Source organism: Sitodiplosis mosellana, unplaced genomic scaffold (assembly GCF_009176505.1).
Source record: "Sitodiplosis mosellana isolate CC-2019 unplaced genomic scaffold, AAFC_SMos_1.0 Smas_scaffold_6150, whole genome shotgun sequence".
In the NCBI taxonomy this organism is placed as follows: Eukaryota; Metazoa; Arthropoda; class Insecta; order Diptera; family Cecidomyiidae; genus Sitodiplosis; species Sitodiplosis mosellana.
The window spans coordinates 2344979-2366701 of record NW_022601391.1 but is presented as its reverse complement, the minus strand read 5'-3'; the positions used below and the strand labels follow the sequence as shown (position 1 = coordinate 2366701).

General features: G+C 35.7%; 3 protein-coding genes and 1 long non-coding RNA gene across 13 annotated transcripts in view; all 4 read left to right on the top strand.

Annotated features, from left to right (window-relative positions):
* Positions 1-574: 574 nt before the first annotated feature.
* Positions 575-2348, top strand: LOC129574107 (protein lifeguard 1-like). 2 transcript variants are annotated; one of them, XM_055455538.1, is made up of 5 exons: positions 586-770; positions 923-1191; positions 1260-1508; positions 1573-1789; positions 1865-2348. In XM_055455538.1, the coding sequence occupies exons 1-5, from the start codon at positions 764-766 to the stop codon at positions 2008-2010; spliced, it is 888 nt and encodes a 295-aa protein (XP_055311513.1). In that variant the 5' UTR covers positions 586-763; the 3' UTR covers positions 2011-2348. The 2 variants fall into 2 exon arrangements, with proteins under 2 accessions (XP_055311512.1, XP_055311513.1); XM_055455537.1 differs by having other exon boundaries at positions 575-770; positions 1573-2348.
* Positions 2349-3986: 1638 nt separating this feature from the next.
* LOC129574111 (uncharacterized) lies at positions 3987-4397 on the top strand. The gene is made up of 3 exons (XR_008688660.1): positions 3987-4122; positions 4194-4248; positions 4326-4397. It is a non-coding gene; the product is annotated as an uncharacterized LOC129574111 (long non-coding RNA).
* Positions 4398-5218: 821 nt separating this feature from the next.
* LOC129574102 (activating transcription factor 7-interacting protein 1) lies at positions 5219-14988 on the top strand. Of its 8 annotated transcripts, none has more exons than XM_055455526.1 (8): positions 5219-5496; positions 10009-10281; positions 10359-13019; positions 13113-13200; positions 13283-13474; positions 13556-13800; positions 13864-14355; positions 14459-14988. In XM_055455526.1, exons 2-8 carry the CDS (start codon positions 10065-10067, stop codon positions 14494-14496), a joined length of 3933 nt encoding a protein of 1310 aa, XP_055311501.1. In that variant the 5' UTR covers positions 5219-5496; positions 10009-10064; the 3' UTR covers positions 14497-14988. The 8 variants fall into 8 exon arrangements, with proteins under 8 accessions (XP_055311501.1, XP_055311496.1, XP_055311497.1 ...); XM_055455521.1 differs by having other exon boundaries at positions 5247-5496; positions 10356-13019; XM_055455522.1 differs by lacking the exon at positions 5219-5496 and adding an exon at positions 7178-7412.
* A 2388-nt stretch (positions 14989-17376) lies between these two features.
* LOC129574104 (uncharacterized protein DDB_G0292642) overlaps positions 17377-21723 on the top strand; it is a 38217-nt gene continuing 33870 nt past the window's right edge. Inside the window, exon 1 of one of the 2 annotated variants that reach the window (XM_055455530.1) lies at positions 17377-17600. The gene's annotated coding sequence lies outside the window, so the exon portion shown is untranslated. The remainder of the gene's footprint in view (positions 17601-21723) is intronic. The other variant, XM_055455534.1, reaches the window with a different exon arrangement.

Sequence of the window (21723 nt, the reverse complement as noted above, 5' to 3'; positions counted from 1 at the left end):
ATTAAAATAAAATGATTGTTCAAGATGAATTACAATAAGTCGAAAAACACTTGATATGACGGTTTGCTAACGGAGACAAACAAACCCATACAGTCATTTACTTTACAGATTATTATTATCTGTACATGTATATGAGTTCATACTTCGAGTGATTTATAGTGATGGAATAGAACCCATGCAAATGCGTGAAATGTTATCACATTGGAAATATCGGCAAGTTTTTTTCATTTATCTCAGAAATGGTTGATTTTTTCGCTTGAAAATCGCCCTTCGGATCGGTACCTCACATGAAATTTTGCGCCCGATGGATTGAGACTGGTCTGAACTTTCCCCAATTTCCCACAGTAGCGCTTTTCCGAGAATTTTCCAACCAAAAAATGCATGTGTGCTGTGCATAGTAATAGTTTGGTACGTGCGGTAACTTTCTAAGACTATACTCGTCACCAATAGATAGCACAAACCTACCACATTTTATTTCTATGTGCACATGTCTTCAGAATGGCATTTCAACATCGAGCCGAAAGTATAGTCTATTTCAGCAAAACTGTGTGATATTCCTTTTTCCTCGATAGTGATGATTCATTTCATCGTTGAATCGGCGCCATAGAGTCTCGACATAAATTACTAGCATCCAAATTGTTTTGTTCTCTGTGCCGACCGAGCTCTGTCTCTGTGTAGGAACAGTGAAAGTTTGAATATCGTTCTTATCATATTTCTCTCGTTTGATTATTGTCATATTTAGATTATTTCATTGGAACAAGAGATGAATCGTAAGTATTTTGATCAGATTAATTGATATTTGGTGTGTGTGTAAAATATTATACGTCGAGGTTTAGTGTCACTTTGAAATAAATTTTAAACATTACGTGGATAAAAATGATAGTTCGAAAATTGAACATGTAAATTTTTAATTCATCCCAAGCTCAAAGACCGTATGCATCGCTGCCAAAAATTGCACCAGTAATGAACAAAAATGAAGCAGTCGATAGCCAATCCAGTCATCCACCTGAACAAAACCATCCTCCGCTAAATGAAGAAACTACAAGACCAGACATCGCGCCGCCTAATTATCAATCGTCGGTGGTTCAAAAAAATGAGTCTAATTTTGATCCCGAAAATGTGAAAGGGTTTGATTTCAATGACGATTCCATTCGGCGAAATTTCATCCGCAAAGTTTTTAGTCTGATAGCGGTAAATGTTGTTTATTTTTCAACGAATAGCAAATTCCAATAAAATAACTCCATTCCATTTTCCAACAGACACAACTGGTGATTACATTTGTTCTAGTGTTTTTAATAAGCCAACCAAGAGGAATTAGAGAATATATGTTCCGAAATGCATGGATTTTCCATTTGGGACTCATCGGTCTGATTATATCAATGCTAACTATTGTTTGTAGCGAAGGAATTCGTCGTACCTATCCATCCAATATGATTTGCTTGGGTGTAATTACACTTTGTGAAGGGATTTGTATCGGTTACATCGGCGCAATCTATGAACCCGATGTGGTGAGAACAAATTTAAAATATAACAATTGGATTCATTTTTTTAACAACGAAACATTTTCTTCAGATTTTGACCGCTTTGGGATTGACCGTTATTGTGGTCATGGGATTATCTTGGTTTGCCGTACAAACAAAATATGATTTCACAAAAAAGAATGGGGCTTTGTTTTCGGCTCTTCTTATTTTCACCATTGCCTTTCTCATCGGCACTATCACACGGGACGATATTACGGATGTGATTCTCTCCGGCTTTGCTGTCATTCTGTTTTCAGTTTACTTAATTCGTACGATGAATTTCTATGTGTTTTATGATCGATTTTGGTTTTCTTTTCAAATTAATTTTGATAATTCCTTTACAGATGACATACAGTTGATCATTGGCGGAAAACACCAATATCAGTTGAATCCAGAAGAATATATACTTGCCGCTCTGATCATATACATCGATATACTTCACATCTTCAGACGCCTTCTACGCATATTATCAGTGCTCAAAAGAAAATAGTTTTAACAAACCAATGAACTCTTTTGTGTCTCTTTTTGAACGTTCAAATGAAAATCTAGGGAATAGTAGGTATGGATTTTAAGATTTGATAAGATTAATACAGGTTCGAATAGATCTAGCTGATCCGACGGCATTTCATTCCCTAGATGAAAATTTATTATATTATTGTGTAGAAATAACACTCGCCATTTATGATATTACCAAATATATATAACACAGTTTTAAGCAGCAGAGGGTATTCACTATTAGTAATTTGTTGTTGATTATATGATGTTGAATGCATTCGAACAAGTCAATTTCTTGACGGGTTTTTCAAATAAAACACTCGAAAAATTCAAGTTCTTGTACGGTTGAACTTATGGAAAATATTTTTGAGGTGTTTTGACTTTGAACCATTGCCATCTACCGGATGATATTTTATCCTTCCAGTTCAATCCTTTTGATTTTATTTTGTGAAACCAATTAAACAAGGAATGGTTACGGTTTCGGAGAAAAGTGGACGGGAAATGATCAAAAGAATATTTTACAAAAAGAAGAAGTCAAACTAACCACTGACTAGGTAAGATATGTTTGCTCCGATACCTCTTAAGTGCGTATAGTTATAAATAGATTCATGACGTTATCCTTAAACGCCCCCGCTAACAATTTTGATTGAGCTTTTCGCTGATAAACCGGAAAAGTGTCAAAGTGCGAGTTTACGTTTGCTAGCTTTTTTCTGCAACAAATTTGTTTGGTGCATTATCAAAAAAAAAAGAGAAAAAAAGTAAGCATTTTTTGCACGCAATAAAAGATGATTCGAATGTGTTTTGTCGAATATATTGAAATTGCATGAAAATCGGGATAGTTTCTTTAAAGGGTGAAATTGATAACATTTTTCATCATTCCGCTAGTCAAGTGTAAAAGCAAGAAAAACTTCAATTTATTAGAATTGCATGTATGTGGTTGTTTCATAGATTTGTATGAGAAGTTAAATAGACAGAGTGTGTTATGAGCTGATGTCAGCAGCATTAACTGACGTCAGTTACTGAGCTCAGCTGCTGACGAGTATGCTTTACGTTGTTTTAACTCGTCAGCAGCTGAGCTCAGTTAGTGCTGCTGACATCAGCTCATAACGTGCTTTGGTGAATCAGAGTATGTATAAGCCACCATAAGACGATGGAAAGTGGCCCGATATGAACCCAAACTACCCAATTCCACGACAAAGTTATCCTTCCCAGCCCGGATACTTGACTCCACAAGGCTGTCAACCTTCAATGGTCTATGCACCACCACAACATGGCTTTTTTCCGTAGCAAGCATTTCCGTAGCAAGCATTTCCGTAGCAAGCATTTCCTTTGCCGCAACAGAATTTCATACCTCACCCGAACTACGCAGAGATTGGCTATCAATCAAATTTGATGCCGCCGCCAGAGTAACACGTGGCCGATCCCGAGATGATGCAGACAATGTTAAAGGATTTGCATTCAGTGATCCTCGATTCGACGGGCATTCATTTGCAAAGTCTACAGTCTTCTCTCCGTGAGTACAGCTGAACTTTAACGGAATAAACGAGCAAATTTACGGTTGTATTTCTTACAGGTACAATTAGTGATTACGTTTGGCTTAGTTTTGCTGCTAAGCTTCCATCATGGGATCAGATCGTATATCCGTTATAATACATGGATTGTTTGGACTGGAATAATTATTTTGTTTGTTGCATTGATCATTCTGACTTGTTGTGAAGGTGTCGTTCGTTCGTACCCATCGAATCTATGTCTCATTTGGGAATGATTACGATTGCTGAAGGAATTTGTGTTGGTTACACTTCATCCAGATACAATCCGCAGCTGGTAATATTAAAATCGCATCCATAAGTGGAAAATGCTTAATTAAAATCCAAAAAAAAAATTAGGTCGTCATAGCGATGGGCAACACTGCAGTAATGGCATTCGGATTATCACTCTTTGCCATGCAAATGAAATGGGATTTCACCAAGTATGGTGGTGCATTATTTGTGGCTCTACCGATGCTATGCATTGCTGGTATCGTCGGATGTTTCATACGAAGTCAAATCTTTGGATTGATTTTTTTATGCATCGGCCTAGCTCTGTTTTCCATTTACTTGATTCGTAAGTATTAACTATACCATATTTGTTGATGTTTCTGCCCTTGATAACGTGTTGCCCATTTCATTTTCTTTCCAGACGACACACAGTTGATTATCGGTGGTAAACATAAATATCAATTAAGCCCAGAAGAGTAAGTATGGACTTTTTTTTGCTTCTGGATTTCCATGTTAGTTTACTAATGCGTTGCAAAATTGATGCAAATTCCAGGTATATTGTTGTGAGTCTCATTATGTACTTGGATATACTTCGCATTTTACTGTACATTCTGCGCATTCTTGCTGCAACATCGAACGAGTAGACTAAAACTGATGGAAAGTAAAAGAAAATCAGAATATTTTAAAACAAACAAATTTCAAATGAAATGAAAAATCTAACGCATTTTTCCGGCAGTCAAATACAATATACATTGGAATCCATAGAAGCGTTGCGCACATTTCAAAGTATTATAAAATCAGTTCACAAAATCCATTCCAGATAGTTTCAAAATTAATAACAAAGAAACGAAAATGACAATTATTTTTCCAGAATTTTATATTGAAAATGGAGAATAGATTCAGCGAAAATTTTATTTTCACAAGTGATGCTACGAAAGTGACAACCAAATATATGTGTTGTTGCAAACTTATTTATATACTTCAAGGTTCAAGTCAAACATTGAGCTGCCATCTATCGGATGCATTGCACACTTGAGATAATAATATATAATTGTTATATATTTTGTTTTAAAATTTCCGTAATGTCTTAGAAGTTGGTTTTGAATCCTAAGAAAAGTGTATATATGATACAACGACTAAAGGGTGGATAAATATAAATTGATCCTTCTTAGGACTGAAAATGGCATTCATCGAACACCCAGTAAATAGTTGAGAAATGTTCGCATATCGTGAAGGGGTTAATCACCTTGTTGTAGGTCGCACATAGTGCAAATATTTACAATATATTTCTGATTGATGTAATAGCCTCCTGATAATATTTACGTATATTTATGTTTAACTGATGTAAATAAATGTTTGCAAAAGAAAGAAAAAGAATACTTCTGTCAATCATATCGGTTGTATGCGTTTTGACTTTTGCCCAATTCTTCATCCTTCTGTCAATATATCGCGCTACGATACACCAACATGCACACAAGTCTCGATATCATGCCGCAAATGTGACAGTGTCGTGCACAAGTTTATGGTATTGACGCTATACAATAGTAATTTCAATCAAAATTAAAAAAATCATTTATTTAAAAAAACAAACAAACAAAACGAACTATTTACGAAAAAAAATTGCGGCACTTTCTTAATTTGAATGTTAAAGTTTCTCACTTTGAAAGAAATTGGTTAGAAACATTTCTTTTCTGTAAACAATAGAGGTCATTACCCCCCTTCAGGTAAATATTCCACTCAATTTACTACATTTAGTCTACTACTGCCTGAATAAAATCTTTGTGTTTGTGTAAATTATATTATTTATTCACAAATACCGAGATTACTAATTGTTATTCAAAGCTCGACTCCACTGCTGTTTACAGTCGTGAGATGAAAACATTTCGGGAGTCTTCCCCTTGAAGGCAGACCGACTATAATTTTCGCGGAAATCATTTTTTGCCACAGCATTAACGCTTTTATCTTTTCGTTTTTTGAGATAAATTTCAATCACATAGTAAGGAATCCGAAAAAAATGACTTTGTTTTTCTATATTTACAAAATTGCATGGAAAAATTCAAAAAAGTTACAAGTAATCACTTCTAATAATTAATTTGGTAATGTATTACTAAATAATAATTCGTTGATTCTACTAGTAAAATTCGCCCGATATCTCATTATCTCTATTAATCTCTTACACCAAAATAATCACAAGTTCAAAACATAACCCCAAAAATAATTTCAAAACACATTGAAAATAAAAAAAAAACTCCATATCAAAGGAATAAATGTAAAAAAGCAAAAGATCTTTCTAAAAAAATGTACGTGAAAAATGTTTGTCTTTTTAGTTACAATATTTTTATAGCCTAGCAACAGTAAGTTGGCATTTATACAATTCAATATTGAACTTATACGGTCATCCAAAGTCAAACGCAACAATAATAATCAGAGGTAATTTAAAATTAGGCCCATGAGCTGCAAATCATATGAAAATATTAAAAACACTTTTTTTTTCAAAATCTATTTTTTGAAGACTAATTTTCGAAATGAGACATGAGATGTAAATGCGCAAAAATGTATTGTAATCGGAAATCATTGTAGTGTTGTTCTCCTCATGCTTTATTATGTTACATACGGTAAAGCGGGAGAGAATGAGCGAAGTAAGTTAGACATACGTCATCAAGTATTTAAGCGCGCATCGCCGCAGAGACTCAATAGAGACGTGCATATTCCGTACTACACGGAATGTGAACGAAACAGCAGTAGTACAAAGCAGGATAGCATTTCATAAATGTTTGATAACCTTGACGCCATTTTGATTTCAAAAGTGTTTTTTTTTGTCATCTCTTTGACTATGCTTCGTGATAAACAAAAAAGTATCAATGTTTTGATAGGATGGCTTGCGACATATTCATTACATTTTGGTCAACTTTCGGTAAACCTCTTTATTTATGACATAAATGAAGTAAAATTGATTATTTTATGACCACTGAGAAATTTTCTTCAGTGGATATTTGTGTTCGATATTTATGTTCAAGCCCATTGTATGGATGACGTCATTTGACCCTATTCATAGAGGTCTGAATTTGGGAAGGGGACTATTATCGTTCGCATTCAGAGTATGTTTTCTTTGTCGATACCTCAGATATATAACAATTTTCTTGATGATATTTATCCGGACGGGGAATAAATTGTTGTTCACAAATTTCTCGATGTACTATGATCATTTGAAGCTTTTTAAAACAAATATCTTCATGTATTTTCTAAATGTGGTCGAAGAGAATCGCATAATTTTGACATGTCAAGAAGTTTTTTGGGAGCATTTAATGAAAAAATGGTTTCGTTTCATGTCGTCGTTTTTGTTCGGCTCACTCATACATACACACCTATTTGCAACACAGTAATATGCTTTAGACTGTCCCATTCGGGTGAGTGTTTACATGGAGGCATGCATGTGTGTGTTTGAGTCGACTGCTTGCGAACCGTTCGTCAGGCGTACGAAGATAGTGTCGCTTCACAATTCCGTAAGATTCAATGTGTTTTTAAACGGTTTGTGTAGCTTGATTCGGTCAAAAGTGTGTAGCGTTGTAAATGAAATACCCAGGCAAAGACCTGATTCAATCCACATATTGTATTCGGTGTCATCAGCGAATTGTTGCACGTAAGTTTTTGAACGCATTTTTCTTGCATCGTATTTCTTAATGCCATCCAAAATAAACATTTATTTGGTTTTCGCTGATGTATATTCATTATTGTATTTATGCGGTCTTAATTGTTGTGTTTGACATGTGATGCGCACTGCGGCGCTATCAACATACAAACCCCAATATCAATGTAGAGAAGCTATGCCCCTAATTTGGGCTTACCCTAGGGTTCCTAATTGTAGGGTATTGAATTGGAACAAAAATGAAAAACATGTATGGTTTTTTTTTTGTTCGTGTTCATCATTTCGATGGAAACAAAAAGCTTTGATTTGATAAAACAATTTTTTTCGAATTCATTTGCATGGGATAAATTTTTGTCATCACAAAATATTGGATTACATTCAATTATACTATTCCAAATAATTTCGAAGAGAAATCCACTTTTTTACCATATCGGGAAATGTCATTTTGCCATCAGTTGTATCTGGCGATAATTCCGAAAAGTTAATAAAAAGGGATTTTGAGTCAATTCTACGTCTCATATGAGTTTTTAGATTAATTAGCATGGTCAGAGTCTACATGTCGGGTATCGAAAAAATTGTCGTATTTCGAATAATGATTCCACGTAGAGTGATGACCGAAATGAAAATACAGCGAACTGTCGAATCCAAGCGTATGCGTTTACGTTCGAGAGTTAAGTGCCCTATCTATGTACACTAGACAACAAATGAGGGTATTGTGTGAACGCTTGCTTGTTCAGCATGCATACGTTCGATAAAGTATTGAGTTTGTTTGCGGTGCCATAGCCACATAGTGTGTATGCACACCACAGGCACACACAAACAGTTCGCACAATCAGGTTTGTGCGCGAACGTCGTAAAGCGAACCTGCCCTCACATATACACACGACCAATTGGTCTGCTGACTATGCCGCATATACGAAGCATCAGAATACAACTTTTACACTTCATTCCGCCTCGGAATGTGATTACTGTAGAATATTTTTGTGAATATTCATCGACAGTCGGAAATTGAGATGTTTGTTTTTATTATTAAATTAAATGCCATTGATTTTGTCTTTAATTTGCAACAACAATCCGAATTTGGAAATGAGATGAATTCTTAAAAATGATGACGTTTAAGAAATCTCAAAAAATCAATAAATGGGAACAACGTCTCTCAGCGCCACCTATGTCATTGAATGTCATATTCAAGCCTAAAAAAATTGCGTAAAAATATTCATCAAAATTAAACCCATGGATAACATTAAAAAAATCCCACGAAAAAAAGTCCAAACAAATCTAAAGCATTGACGAATATTTTTCGTTTCAAACTTGCCAATCATATGGACTTATTGCATTATATTGATCTGTACTAGAAACACCTAGGCCAAATCGTGTCCCAATTGGCCAATCGCTTTCGGCTTGACTTGAAATTTCGAAAATTAATTTACGCAAAAAGTCAAATGCCTTTCATAAGAAAATGCACAAACATTTTGTTCTATCGCATATGTCAGACTTTTTGTCGCAAATACCATTTCAATGAAATATTAACTATTTCCCCGAAGAAAAAAACAACACCAATGATTTTCTCGAGAATCGAAATATATAAAATGTTGTTCAATTCATCGTTGGTTTTGGATCCTATAAGCTTAAATTTGATAAATATTTGACTGAGATCAATGTGGGATCACGGAGTTGACTGCAGCGCCACTTCACCTATGTTTCAGTAAATAAAATCGATATGTACACAGAGACTGAATGAGTGACAGAACTGTTCTTCTTATTGGTATACATGGTTTCCAATATTACGAGTCAGTAAACCAGTCACTGGCATTAACATTTCGTTTTTAAATTTGAATTTGTTTTTTTTTTCGTTTCAAATTTCTCCTTCATACTTTTTTTCGTGTATTAAATGAGTTTGGAAAATGTGCAACCAAAAAATTCGTTTGTTCAACACAAAATTTTGAATTGACAATCGAAGTGTATAAAACGCCAACATTTACAGTGAAGCGCTCAACTTGTACGAGAGTATGTTTATGTGTGTGAACAATTTGTGTATATGCAACTAATATAGCGAGATCTACAGTAATCTAAAGAAAAAAAGAGAATCAGATTTTTCTTATGTTATTCCGATGAATGCGATGATTTCCTTATTTTTTTATGAAAAAATATGAGATTTGGAACTAAAATTTATTGATAAATTTTTTGTTTGTTTCATTGATTGTGCTTTTGAATATTTTTCCCTTGTTTCCGGCCGCTCTATTCCATGGCACATTCGAACATGTTTTGCTTCCATTTGAACTACATAAATAAACACCAATCAGTTTGTTCATACACAAGGAATAGAACCTTTTGGTGAATAATCAAATCTTTAGATCTGCCGACTACGAAATCACATAGTCGCGTTTCATTGTAAACGAAATCAAAATATTATATTTACATTTACTTGTTCTGATTTTGAGGTTATGTTTATGTTTATGTTTGACACAACAACTTTTAAATGTTCGGCAGTTTGTTGTTGGACTATGTATGACCCAATAGATGGAGAGTTAAATTGAATCCAACTAAGGTGAATGTGTTTTTGTTGTTGTTGTTTTCTTTTATTTGATAGAATTCTTCAAACAAAACCATCCAATCGGTATGAAAAGACGGTAAAACTGCGAACAAATGGTTGATATAAAAGATACTTCAATTCTGTCGACGGGATTTAGTGAAAAAATTGAATCAGTCTCTGACGTGTCTGACAACAATTACATCGATGATGATCCAATGGATAATTTAGCTTATTCAGACAGTGAATCTACTTCAATTGCAATGCCCGACGAGGATTTTTGTGATGCACTCGACCAAATGGCTGATGTAAATTCGGCGTCAAAAGAAAGTGGTAAATTAAACCGAATTTCGGCAGCACAATTTTTTTTAATTCAAATTTGTAATTTATCATTTGTTTTTTCAAAGCAGTTCAAATTGTTGAGAGTCCGACTACGCCTGCAGAGCCAAACGAAATATCAACCAAGGAGGAAAAAATAAAAGAAAATGCTGAGATTGCGAGTGACAAGTCGATTGAGAATGCTGAAAGTGTTTCAAAATTGGAAACGTGCGAAAAATCGTGTGAAAATGATGTTGCTGAAAAATCGCCAGCAACAGTGGAAACATTGAATGGGACCAGCGAAGATGAGCCAGCTCTCGGTAAAATCAACAGTGGTGAGCCAGAGAACAAAAGTGTTGATCCAATCGAAGTGAAACCGGTCAATGAAAAAATAGCCGAGACAAATGACACCGTCGAAGGTGAAAACACCGATTCAAATCAGTTGGAGTTGTGCAATGGTGATCTCCAAGAAGCAATGCTAGACAACACGAGTAACATTGATGTGCCTACTCCCAATGAAGACGCGGACGGCGTCGAAGGTGATTTTGATTTTGATCAAATATACGACGATCTGCAGGAGAAAAACAAGTCTGGTGAATGTAACGGACAAATTGATTTGAAATCACCGCCAGATAATGAATCGAAAGCAACGTCCGATGAAAAGATGGAAATAGAGGAAACAGAGGAAACAAAGAAACCGACTGAAACGAGCACTGCCAATTGCGTTAATGATATCGATGAAGATGCACTGTTGAAATCGCCGACTATGCAAGAAAAAGGTGATGAAGACTCGGATCTGGCAAAATATTCGGAATCTGTACTTTTGAAAGAGGATAGTAAAGAGGAAATCGCATCCGCCGAAATCGAAGAAAGTATTACAATTCTGGATTCAACCGATGAGCTAATGGACACATCGGATATTGAAAAAGCCGCCGGCGACGGTGAAAGTGGAGTGAAAGAGAATAAAAGTGAAGATGCACCAAATGAAAATGAGCAATCAATGGATGCATTCGATCAACTCAAAGTGTTAGACACTGTCAATGGAACGAGTTCAAATGAAGCGGCGGATCAAGTAGGCGATGCGCTTGAAAATGTGATCGAAAAAAGTACAAATGAAACGGTGCATTCGGACAATGACAACCAAGACAGCGTTAAACCGACTGAAACTACTGATTCACCAACGCTGGTAGCTGAAGGTAGCAGTGATTCGCTGGAGAATAAAGAGAGCAAAGAGAATAATTTGCTTGAGGCAATGCCAGGCTCACCAGTTAGTGCAGACAATGGTGAATCTTCGTCGTCATTAATTCGCGACGATGACTCGGCAAACGAAAATGAATTTTGCGATGATGAAGTCATCGATTTAAAAGACGAAAACTCGACAGACGCTAGAGATGGTTTCAGTGACGATAAAAATGCCGAAGAACCAAGTGTATCAAATGCCAGCAAAACTGGATCGAATGATGTTAGCCAATCGAATGAGAATTCAGTGATATTGACAGATCAAATGGATTCAATCGAAAGTAAACCAGAAGTGGTGAAGGAAGTGAATGACAAATCGAATGAAAGTTTGGTTGCCATCAGTTTGGATGACGATGATGACTTGGTGATTGAAGAATCGACGTCGGAAACGAATAAAACATCGACCGAAGATGATCAACCGCCAGCTAAACGTGCGCGCTTGGAAATTACAGAATTTGAAGAATCCTTCAGCAAATCGTTTGAAAATGAAAAACCAACGTGTGAAGAGAAGGTCGGCGATGGTGGTGATGTAGCTGAAGCAGAGAAAACGGAGAAATCAGAGAGTGATAAACCAGAGAAAACAGACGTCGAAGAAGATGATGATATTGTAATCATTGAATCAAACGAAGCGAAAGCATCGAGTCCCAGTGTTAATTCGAATAAAAGACCTGCTAGTCCAGAACCGATCGATATCGGGGATGATTCACGCAAAAAGCATAAATTTGATGTTTTGGAAGTGATTCCCACGCTCAAGGAACCTAAAATTAAAGAAACCGATGACGAGCCACTCGAAAAACCCAAATCTGACACTTCGGAAGTAATTCCGCAGGCCGAGGAAACTAAAATTGAAGAAACTATAAAATCCGGCGAAGACATCAAAAAACCGATCGATGAAAAGCGCGATGACGTTAAGCCAACAATAGAAACGAAAATCGAACTAAAACCGAAGCCCGAAGAGAGTGTCAAGCGAACAATTGCATTGGATTTCGCAGAAAAATTCAAAAAAGGACTCAATCAAATGAGCCGCAAAAATCTCGAGGAATTTGTTTTGGAGAAAATTATCGAAGCCATCGTTCACAAATCCGATTACAGCGAACTGAAACAAAAATCAGAAGCACAGGAGAAAATGATTCAGGCGTCACGCACAAAACTGCAAGAAATCAGCAAGCAATATCGTGATTTGGAAATGGTTTATGCACGGCTCAAGAAAGATCTCGAGAGTAAGAATCAAAATATTGTAACGCCGATTAAAATAACACGGGCGGTGGGTCTGCAGGTGTGTCTTCAAAAGGCATCCAACAAAGAAGCGTCGACTGCACCGGCAGCACCATCGAAAACGGTGCAAAAAAACTTTGTTACTACTTCCCATATCGTTACCCGACCAGCTACCGTTGTCACATCAGCTCAGCCCAAGATTACACCGGTTCAAAAGCAAATAACACAAGTCCTACGGCCACCCGTAAGAACGATAGCAGCAAGGCAAGTTACGCCAGAACAACGTGTTGTCACAACAGGTAAAGCCCGCCATTCAAATATATAGAGTATTTTTACAGAGACGAAACACATTTCAAAGCCAATTAATACAATGGATTTTATCTAATTCGCAGTACAACGAAGGATAATTCAACCAAGCAACGTTCAACCACATATCGTTCAAGTTTCGCCTCAACGAAAAATCGTACCAGTATCAAGCAAGTGAGTAGCAAATGAATTTTTTTATAGCTAAACGCTATCGGATGGAAATGATCATTGCATTCAATCACATTTCCATTTTCAGCCGTGTGACGATCATTCCAGCTCAAGACCAGAATCAGCGTGCACCGCAGATGATCGTAAAGAAAATCAATCCAAACGGCCGCATCGTTGTTGTCAATCAAAATGTTGCCTCAACAACACAACCAATTGCAACAATCAACAAAGTTTCGCCAAATGTTGTGACAACAACAGCAAACCAACGGGGTGGACCGAGGTGCGGCCTAGTTACTCTTAATATTATTATATATTTGTTAATTGTATTGTTTTAACGAAAATGAATGTATTCAATTTGCAGTGGTTTCATTCAAGTGCGTCAGAATTTGATGGCAAACAACAGTGGTTGTATCGATCTAACGGATGAAGATGATCCAAAGCCACAACAGAGACAACAAGGCAATCCACCAGCTTTAGTTGCACTCAATTCGCGGGGTCGACAACAAATCGTTCATACACAACCAGTTCAGCGGCAATTGGTTGCGACTCAGCAAACCATTCGAAATGCGGCCGTTGTGGCTCAAAGTCGAAAACTGCCAGTGTTAGGTAAATTGAAAGAAAATTCTCTTGTTAATGACCTTGATTAATGGGTGAAATTGTCATTTTCAGCACCAAAAGCAAATGCAAGTGCCCCAGTGGTTCAACAGTCATCAGTGACCATAAATAGAGTTGCCGCAGCACCGAGTCCTACTCAAAATCAAGTACAAGCACAAGCACAAGCACAACAACAGCAGCAAGCGCAACAACAACTGCAGCGCAAACAGCCCCCTGCAAGACATCGCCATCCGGCTCCACTGCCATATCCCTACAATCCACCCGGTGATCCGAACTGGAAACGAATTCCACCGCGGCCGATCATTCGCATCAACAACAATTCGTCTGGCATCGTCATTTCATGGAATATGGAACAGACCAAGGACCATGCTGAAATAGTTAGCTATCAAATTTATGCGTATCAAGAGACTTCAAATCCGCCATCAACCGACACATGGCGGCATGTGGGTGATGTAAAAGCGATGCTGTTGCCAATGGCCGTAACACTCACACAATTTCAAGAGGGCCAAAAGTATCATTTCGCTGTACGTGCCGTTGATGAGCATGGTAAGAATAGCCTTAATTCATTTTGAGCGGATTTTCCTCAATTTTCTCCTTTTCATTCATTTATTATATGAAAAAACAAAAACGAAAATTTTATTCATTCTAGGTCGATCTGGATTATTCAGCGTCCCACGGACATACTAAACACAATCCACCACACACCAAATAGAGTTATTAAGAAACTGTCGTAATTTTAATAAGTTGACACGCAAATCATACTTTCATTTTTTTTAAGTGTCTCTCATTCGTATTTGCCAAGTAAATGAAAATTCATTTTCGAATTGATAAAATAATTTATAATACATTTAATGGCTTGGAATTGTGATTGCATCACTAACATCATTTAGATCAGAGTAGATAATACCATTGTAAATCATCACAATAAGAATAAATGAATTATCAAAGTGAAATATGAAGAAAGAAAAAAACGAAACATTTATGTGTGTGTCTTGTGTCGAATTGAGTCGAGTTGGTGGATTAAAGCAAGAGTAAGGAGCAATAGCAGCGCGACTAGTGTACAAAAGAATAAGTCGTACCTAATGGGTCGTACAAAACAATTTGTATTGAGTTGCACATGAGTTTCGCTGATATATTAAACGAGCATAAAATATAATTGTGCTCGGCCAAATGAATTTACATTTGTTCTTAGCAGTTTTCTTTTTTCACAAATACAGGTCAAACGTATTAAGTAGATCGTATTTCGATAATCGTCCTTCGTTCGGTCGCCACTCAGTCTGTATTTGTTGTGCTTTGTGTCGGTTATAATAATTGCGAGCACGAGAAGGCAACGCATTTATATGGAGTACATATATATTTTCGGTGCGAGATTGCCGTGACAACAACACAAATCCAATGGAATTAATATATTGAAAACATCAAAGTAAGTGGCATTTTCTATTAGCATCACGGTCTCATGTGAAATGTCAACGCCAAATAAGTAGCAATTTTTTTTGCACATACGCAACGAAAGAAAAACAAATAAAACACACACACAACAGAGTCGAAAAGTAATCGTCAGCGTTTCAAATGGGTGCAACAAATTTTTAGTTACGACAACAAATTCTGATTATGGGAAATGAACGCGAACCATCGATCACCAATGTTAATTCGGCCATCCACTCGACTCTCGCTCAAACATGATTATTGGCTGGAATTTTTGTCAGCGAGAAATTCGATCTGTTATATTATGTTGCATAATGAATATGAGTACGAATAGACATGCACAGAACACATTTCCATGAATTATTTATGCCAACTTATTGGATTGTAACACATTAAGCATGAAATTAGTATATGCTATGTTGTTGTTTTTTCTTCTGGTATAAGTATATGTTGTGACGATTGTGCCTTGCACGACAAGCTCTTCTTTGTCGACTAAACACGACTGGCCTCTTTCCGATTTTCTATTATTGGATTGAAGCTCTAAATCTTTTCCACAACTGCCACCGATCATTTTCTTTTTTATACACATATACATATGAGCAAAAACATGAAAATCGGGAATGGTTAGACATTTTTTTTTATTCAAATATCGCGGTACTGTGGTCTTTTTTCTTTAAAAGTGATCCTAAAGTATCGGCCAATACCATTTTCATATAAAGGTAGGCGTTTATAGTGTGCCATTTCAACGTAGTTGTGCTTGTGCCTCGTTTTGGGTCAAAATAAGCGAAAATACACAACCGAACAAAAAGTCTTATTTAAATATATAATTTTCGTTATCATTGCTATTATTCAATTTTATTTATTAGATTACGATGTAATCGTGCTATTTTGGCCAAATTTTGCAATGAATACATCTTATTCATGTGCATTTGAAGGCTCCGAAAGGTGCCGCAAATTGAAATGTAACCTTCCAGTCTAAAATTCCCGAAAGTTTTTTTTTTCATGTATACCTTTATCAAGAATAATGACGCTATATTAGTTTTTTTTAAGAACTTTCTGCCTATTTTCTGGAAAATAAAAAATATTAGTTACTTTATTTGACTAAAATACTTAAACGAGCCTTCAGACATGTGTAACGAGCCAGTCTTTGTTACATTGAAAAAATCGAGATCATTTGATGACAGGTTTTTTCTTTGTAAACCAATCCAGAACTGAACACCACAAAGAATGATAACACTTCTATTCTTTTTCTACCCATTTGAATCAATTTTGAGTGTATTATTGCATTTATTTCAACCGTCGATGTACTTTGTAACGATCCAGTCTTTTATGTGTAACCTTCCAGTCCTTTTTTTGATCAGAGAAATCGGAATCGTTTATGACAAATTTCTATTGCAAATCGATTCCAAACCAAAAATCATGATAAATTCTCGTATTTCTATTTGTTATCGACTGATTTGAAACTAATTTGAATTTGATATTTGGTTTATTTAGCCCGAGGAATTTTGTGTAACGAGGCAGTCTTTTTTCTGTAACCTCCCAGTCCGTATATTTTGGATCATAGAGCGACCCGAATTGATTTTTATGGGGTAAATATGGTTTCGTTCGTTTCTTTGATCCTTCAGACAGCGAACAGAACCTTGGAGTAAAAGGATGCTCTGCTGGGGGAACTGGATTTTAGATATATGTAAGAAAAACTCCAAACATATCGCCAAAATTGTAACCTTTCAGTCCAACAAAAAAACGGCTATATCTCTATGGGTGTGGGAGATATGGGAAAGGTTTGTTGGTATGAAATTTTCCTTTTGTGGTCTAGATTTGCCTCAGCATAATACTTCAAGTGGTTTCTGGGCTTACAGAAGAGATATGAGCATGAATATTTTGAAAAATCGTGCGAATGTAACCTTCCAGTCTGTGTTTTTGCCCATATATATATGTATATATATATATAGTTATATTTTCATTTTATTTCCCACTTCGCCCGCTCTCTTCATTCCACTGAAATGTTCCATGGGCATGGTATTTTCCAGCCGACATTTTCCACTTTCACTCTTTCACTCTGTGTCGTTCGCTCTCTTTTTTTTTGCCTGTCGAAAATCATACCCTTCGATATTTACCATTTTACTTTTACACACTGCTCACAGTCTTGTGTCAGAGTTCGGAATGGACAAATGTGTTTTCGCCGCTTATCGCTCATTGCGATCGATTCCGTTGCGCTATCGCATGTTTTGTTTTAATTGAATCAGTGTTTGAGTTGAGCAAATTGCCTTTCGTCATTCTTTTTTTTTCGCTCGGTGTCGATTGTGTAAGCAACAAGCAAAATATAAATAAACATCTTCAGACTTGGCAGCCCGTGTGGGAGAATGGTAATGACTTTTCTAGAAAACAAATATTGACTTTCTTGGATCTGTAGACAATTTGCAGACATTTTCAAGTGGTTTATTCATTTTTGTACAATTTTTTTTCGGTAAGTTATTCAAGGATGTTTGTTCATTCGGCTGTAATCCAAAATCAATTGCAATTGATGAATATCATGTTTTTTTGTTTCGTTAGAACCTAATAAAATGTTGTTTATAAGAAATTACCTCGATTGATATCCCTTCAAATGAGTATCAGAAAACCGTGCAGAAAACCCATATTTCTGTGCCTCCTAATTAGCGCACATTGACAATATTACACCACGAGAAAGAATTAAATAACTACATCCGAATCGAGAAGGGTGAATGAAAAAAAAAAACGGAGCAACAAATTGACAATATTGTACCGGTATTGGCGGGTGTAGCTGTTCGCAATTGTCAATTCAGAATAAATTGTATAAATTAAAACATCGATATATTCAATAAGAAACAATTGGCCGAGCTTGAATATTAATTAAGTACTTGCCACTTAATGCCGACTAAATCGATTTGCAATTCAAGGTTCTCACAATCAAAGTGTCAGAATTCTATTAATATGGTGACATTGAGAGAGTTAAAGAGACTAGAAATCATGTAAACTATCAAAACAAAGACACCTTGCAACACCAAGCAAATCGCAACAGTGAAACACACGAAAATGGCAACGAAAAAAACAAACCAACCGAAGGATATATAAGTCTATAAACATTTTAGGGATCTAAACTGTGTCTACATAAAATGAGCGAGAAAATAGAGGCCATAGAGCAAAAATGAAGACAAAGTAACTTTGACTATTGTACTTGAAGGTGCAATGCGATAATGGATAGTTTTAGCGCACAGAATTTCAATCGAAATACTAAATGGCTTTGGTTCTACTGCACCGTGCACACACAACAGCAACAAAAACAAAAAGCACATTCACTAATACTTCTACTCTGTGTTGCGAGTGAACACGGGAAAATTTATGGCTATCACCCGGAACTTACAAATACAACCACATTGTTCGTGCAATTGCATGTTGTTGTCCACTGGTTAAAAACGTTTATTTAAAACCAAATCATTATTCAGACGGCTTCAAAAATGCAAAGGGATATGTACATGCTTTGAAAGAGCTTCGAATGTTTGTATTTTCTTCTTAATTACTTTGTTCTTTTTTTCGTTTGTCTGGTTTTCAGTCGACGTACAAACGTGCAAAAGGAAGAATTTTTTGTATTTCTATGAGCACATGCAATCCCGTGTGCAAAATTTTTGACTGACTAGTCAGTATAGTTTTCCCAACATATTTCGATTTTTTTCAGAAAAAGTGTTTTTAAGAAAATTCGATTTTGAAATTTTGAGGTTTTGGAATTGAATTTTGTTCAGTTTTTCATGAAGAATTTTATGGTGGTTTCAGTTTTCATTTATAATGAGTCGTTTTGAAAAATGTACCAGGTTAATATCGAAAATATGTTATTAATAGGTTAATAAGATCGGTATCGGTGGGTTAATTTTTCTAAATGCTCAATCGAAGCTTCAAACTGAAACCACCACAAAATTCTTCGTGAGAAACTAAACAAAATCCGAATTTAAAACCCCAGAATTTCAAAATAGAATTTTGTTGAAAAACATTTTTTCTGAAAAAAATCGAAATATGGTAGGAAAACTATACTAGTCAGTCGATTAATTTGGGACATTTTGACTGACTTAAAGTGATCGTCTCGAACAAAATAAGCAACTGCAGTTAACTTTAATCAAAAATCACTCTTAGTCAAAATGTCCCAAATTAGTCGACTGACTGAAAGAATAACTAAACGTGATTGTCTCCATACAAAACGCATGATTTCAATCAACTTAGCCAGTTTTAGTTGTGTATCACTACATACAGTTACATACAACTGAGTGACTGTTAGTCATTTTATTTGCACACGGGATGCTAGAGTTAAATGTTTAATCGACTAGATTCATTCCTATGGTTTCGGCTGTTTGATTGGAAATTAACGAGCATGTGGCTTTCGTTGCAACAACAACAACAAAAATCAATCAAAGAAAGCGACGAAATTATTATATAATCGATAACAGAAAATGATATGCCAGTGTGTAAATAAAATTGGCCCAAATCAATGCAAAAAAAAGCTTGAAATCACGAAATACAGTCTAACGGTTCAGTTTTTCATTTTTTGTAGTGCCATGTCACTCGCAATGATTTTCGTGTTCTTGACACAAAATACTGCATTGACATTTTTTCTATTTCTTTGGCAGAAATTGATTTGTAATACTGAAATGCCTAGAGTAAAAAATAAGGGTGTTACGAATGCATAGTGCAGAAAAAAAAACGCATTTTTATCAATAACTTTGGAAGTGTAAGCAAGAGCACCGCAATTCAACAGTGATGGAAGCTATACAGCCAATCAGTTTGAACTTTTATACTGCATGATGCGCATCGACAGTTTCAACCAACTTCCAAAAATGTAACATTTTCTGCAATTCAAAGCTACAGAGAGAAAAAAGCAAACACCTTTTGGTAAAACTACCTGACCATGTATGTACTTACGAAAATAAAACACACAATTCAGTTAATCCAGTGCCAAGACAAACAAATCCTACACGTACTTTATGTGAAGCCATTCTCTACACAAGCCAAAAAAATCCCCTACCCCACTCTCTTTCTCTATCATTTTCCTGTGCAAACATAAAGGCAATAAATGAATTCAGCTTCAAAAAATTGTTTCCAAGAAAAGTATTTTCACCAACAAAAGAATAAACGTGACGCTATTTTACATCCTCCACATTTTTTCTCCGCTCGGAATGGTTTCAAGCATACAAACATTGTATATATATTTTTTCACATCTTAAAAAAGCACATCGAAACCCATTATTAGATATTTATTTCAAGGTATGTGAACCCAATGAATTTCGGCTGCAAATGAAATGTAATTTTTATGCAGAGTTCTCTTTTTCGCTCTTCATTGGCTCTCCTTTTTCATCTTCATCGTGCGATTGAAGAGGAAAAAAGAGTTCCGCACTGTGTTATTCATTTTCTTTTTCGCTTGTATGTGGAATAATGCAAAGTTCATACAATAGATATGGTATTACAACAGAAAAATAGAACAAAAACAAAATGTTCGTCTTTCAACAAACAACGATGACAACGACAACTGCCGACTGATTTTTTTAAAAGCAACGGATTTTATCTCACATATGGAATTAGTCTTACGGAAATCTAAAAATATATGAAACAGAAAATTATACAGATTTTGAAGTGATTTGACTATCATGTGAATTGTTGAGCGGCGAATGAAAATGAAGAGAGAAAAACCGAGGGGGGGGAGAGAGAAACACACAAGTATGAATGAATAATAACGGCTTCTCTTAGTTGCTGTGTAAAGCTCAAATGGCTTCTTTGCATAGGTACACTACCGTGCAAAAGTTTGGAACCACTAGGTATTTTTTATACAAATTGACCATTTTTGGTGGACTCATTAACATATTTCGGAAACACCTGCACTCTTGATATTTTGTGCATAGTTTCTACAACGTTTCAATAGTAAATCACAGAGGTTTCATCAAAAAATATTCATGAATTTCAAAAATATATCAATTTGAATTTGATCTGTTTTAATCTTCATACAAATTTGATCATTTTTCACACAGTACAAATTTTTGAAATTCATGAATATTTTTTGGTGAAACCTCTGTGATTTACTATTGAAACGTTGTTGAAACTATGCACAAAATATCAAGAGTGCAGGTGTTTCCGAAATATGTTAATGAGTCCACCAAAAATGGTCAATTTGTATGAAAAATACCTAGTGGTTGCAAACTTTTGCCCGGTAGTGTATTTAATGCGAATAAGATGGGCTTATTGAAACGCTTTGACATTCTTTTCATACACACAAACGCACTTTGATATGAATCAAATTTCGCTGGCACACACAGCAAAAGAGACATTTTCACCCACACTGCACAGTGCATACCTTATCCCAATAATGTTCCATCAAATATAATTTGTTGTACGACAAAATAATTGTGTAGGATTCCCACAACATTCTGGAAATCTTCGGATTTTCAGAGAGAGAGAGAGAGAGAGAGAGAGAGAGAGAGAGAGAGAGAGAGA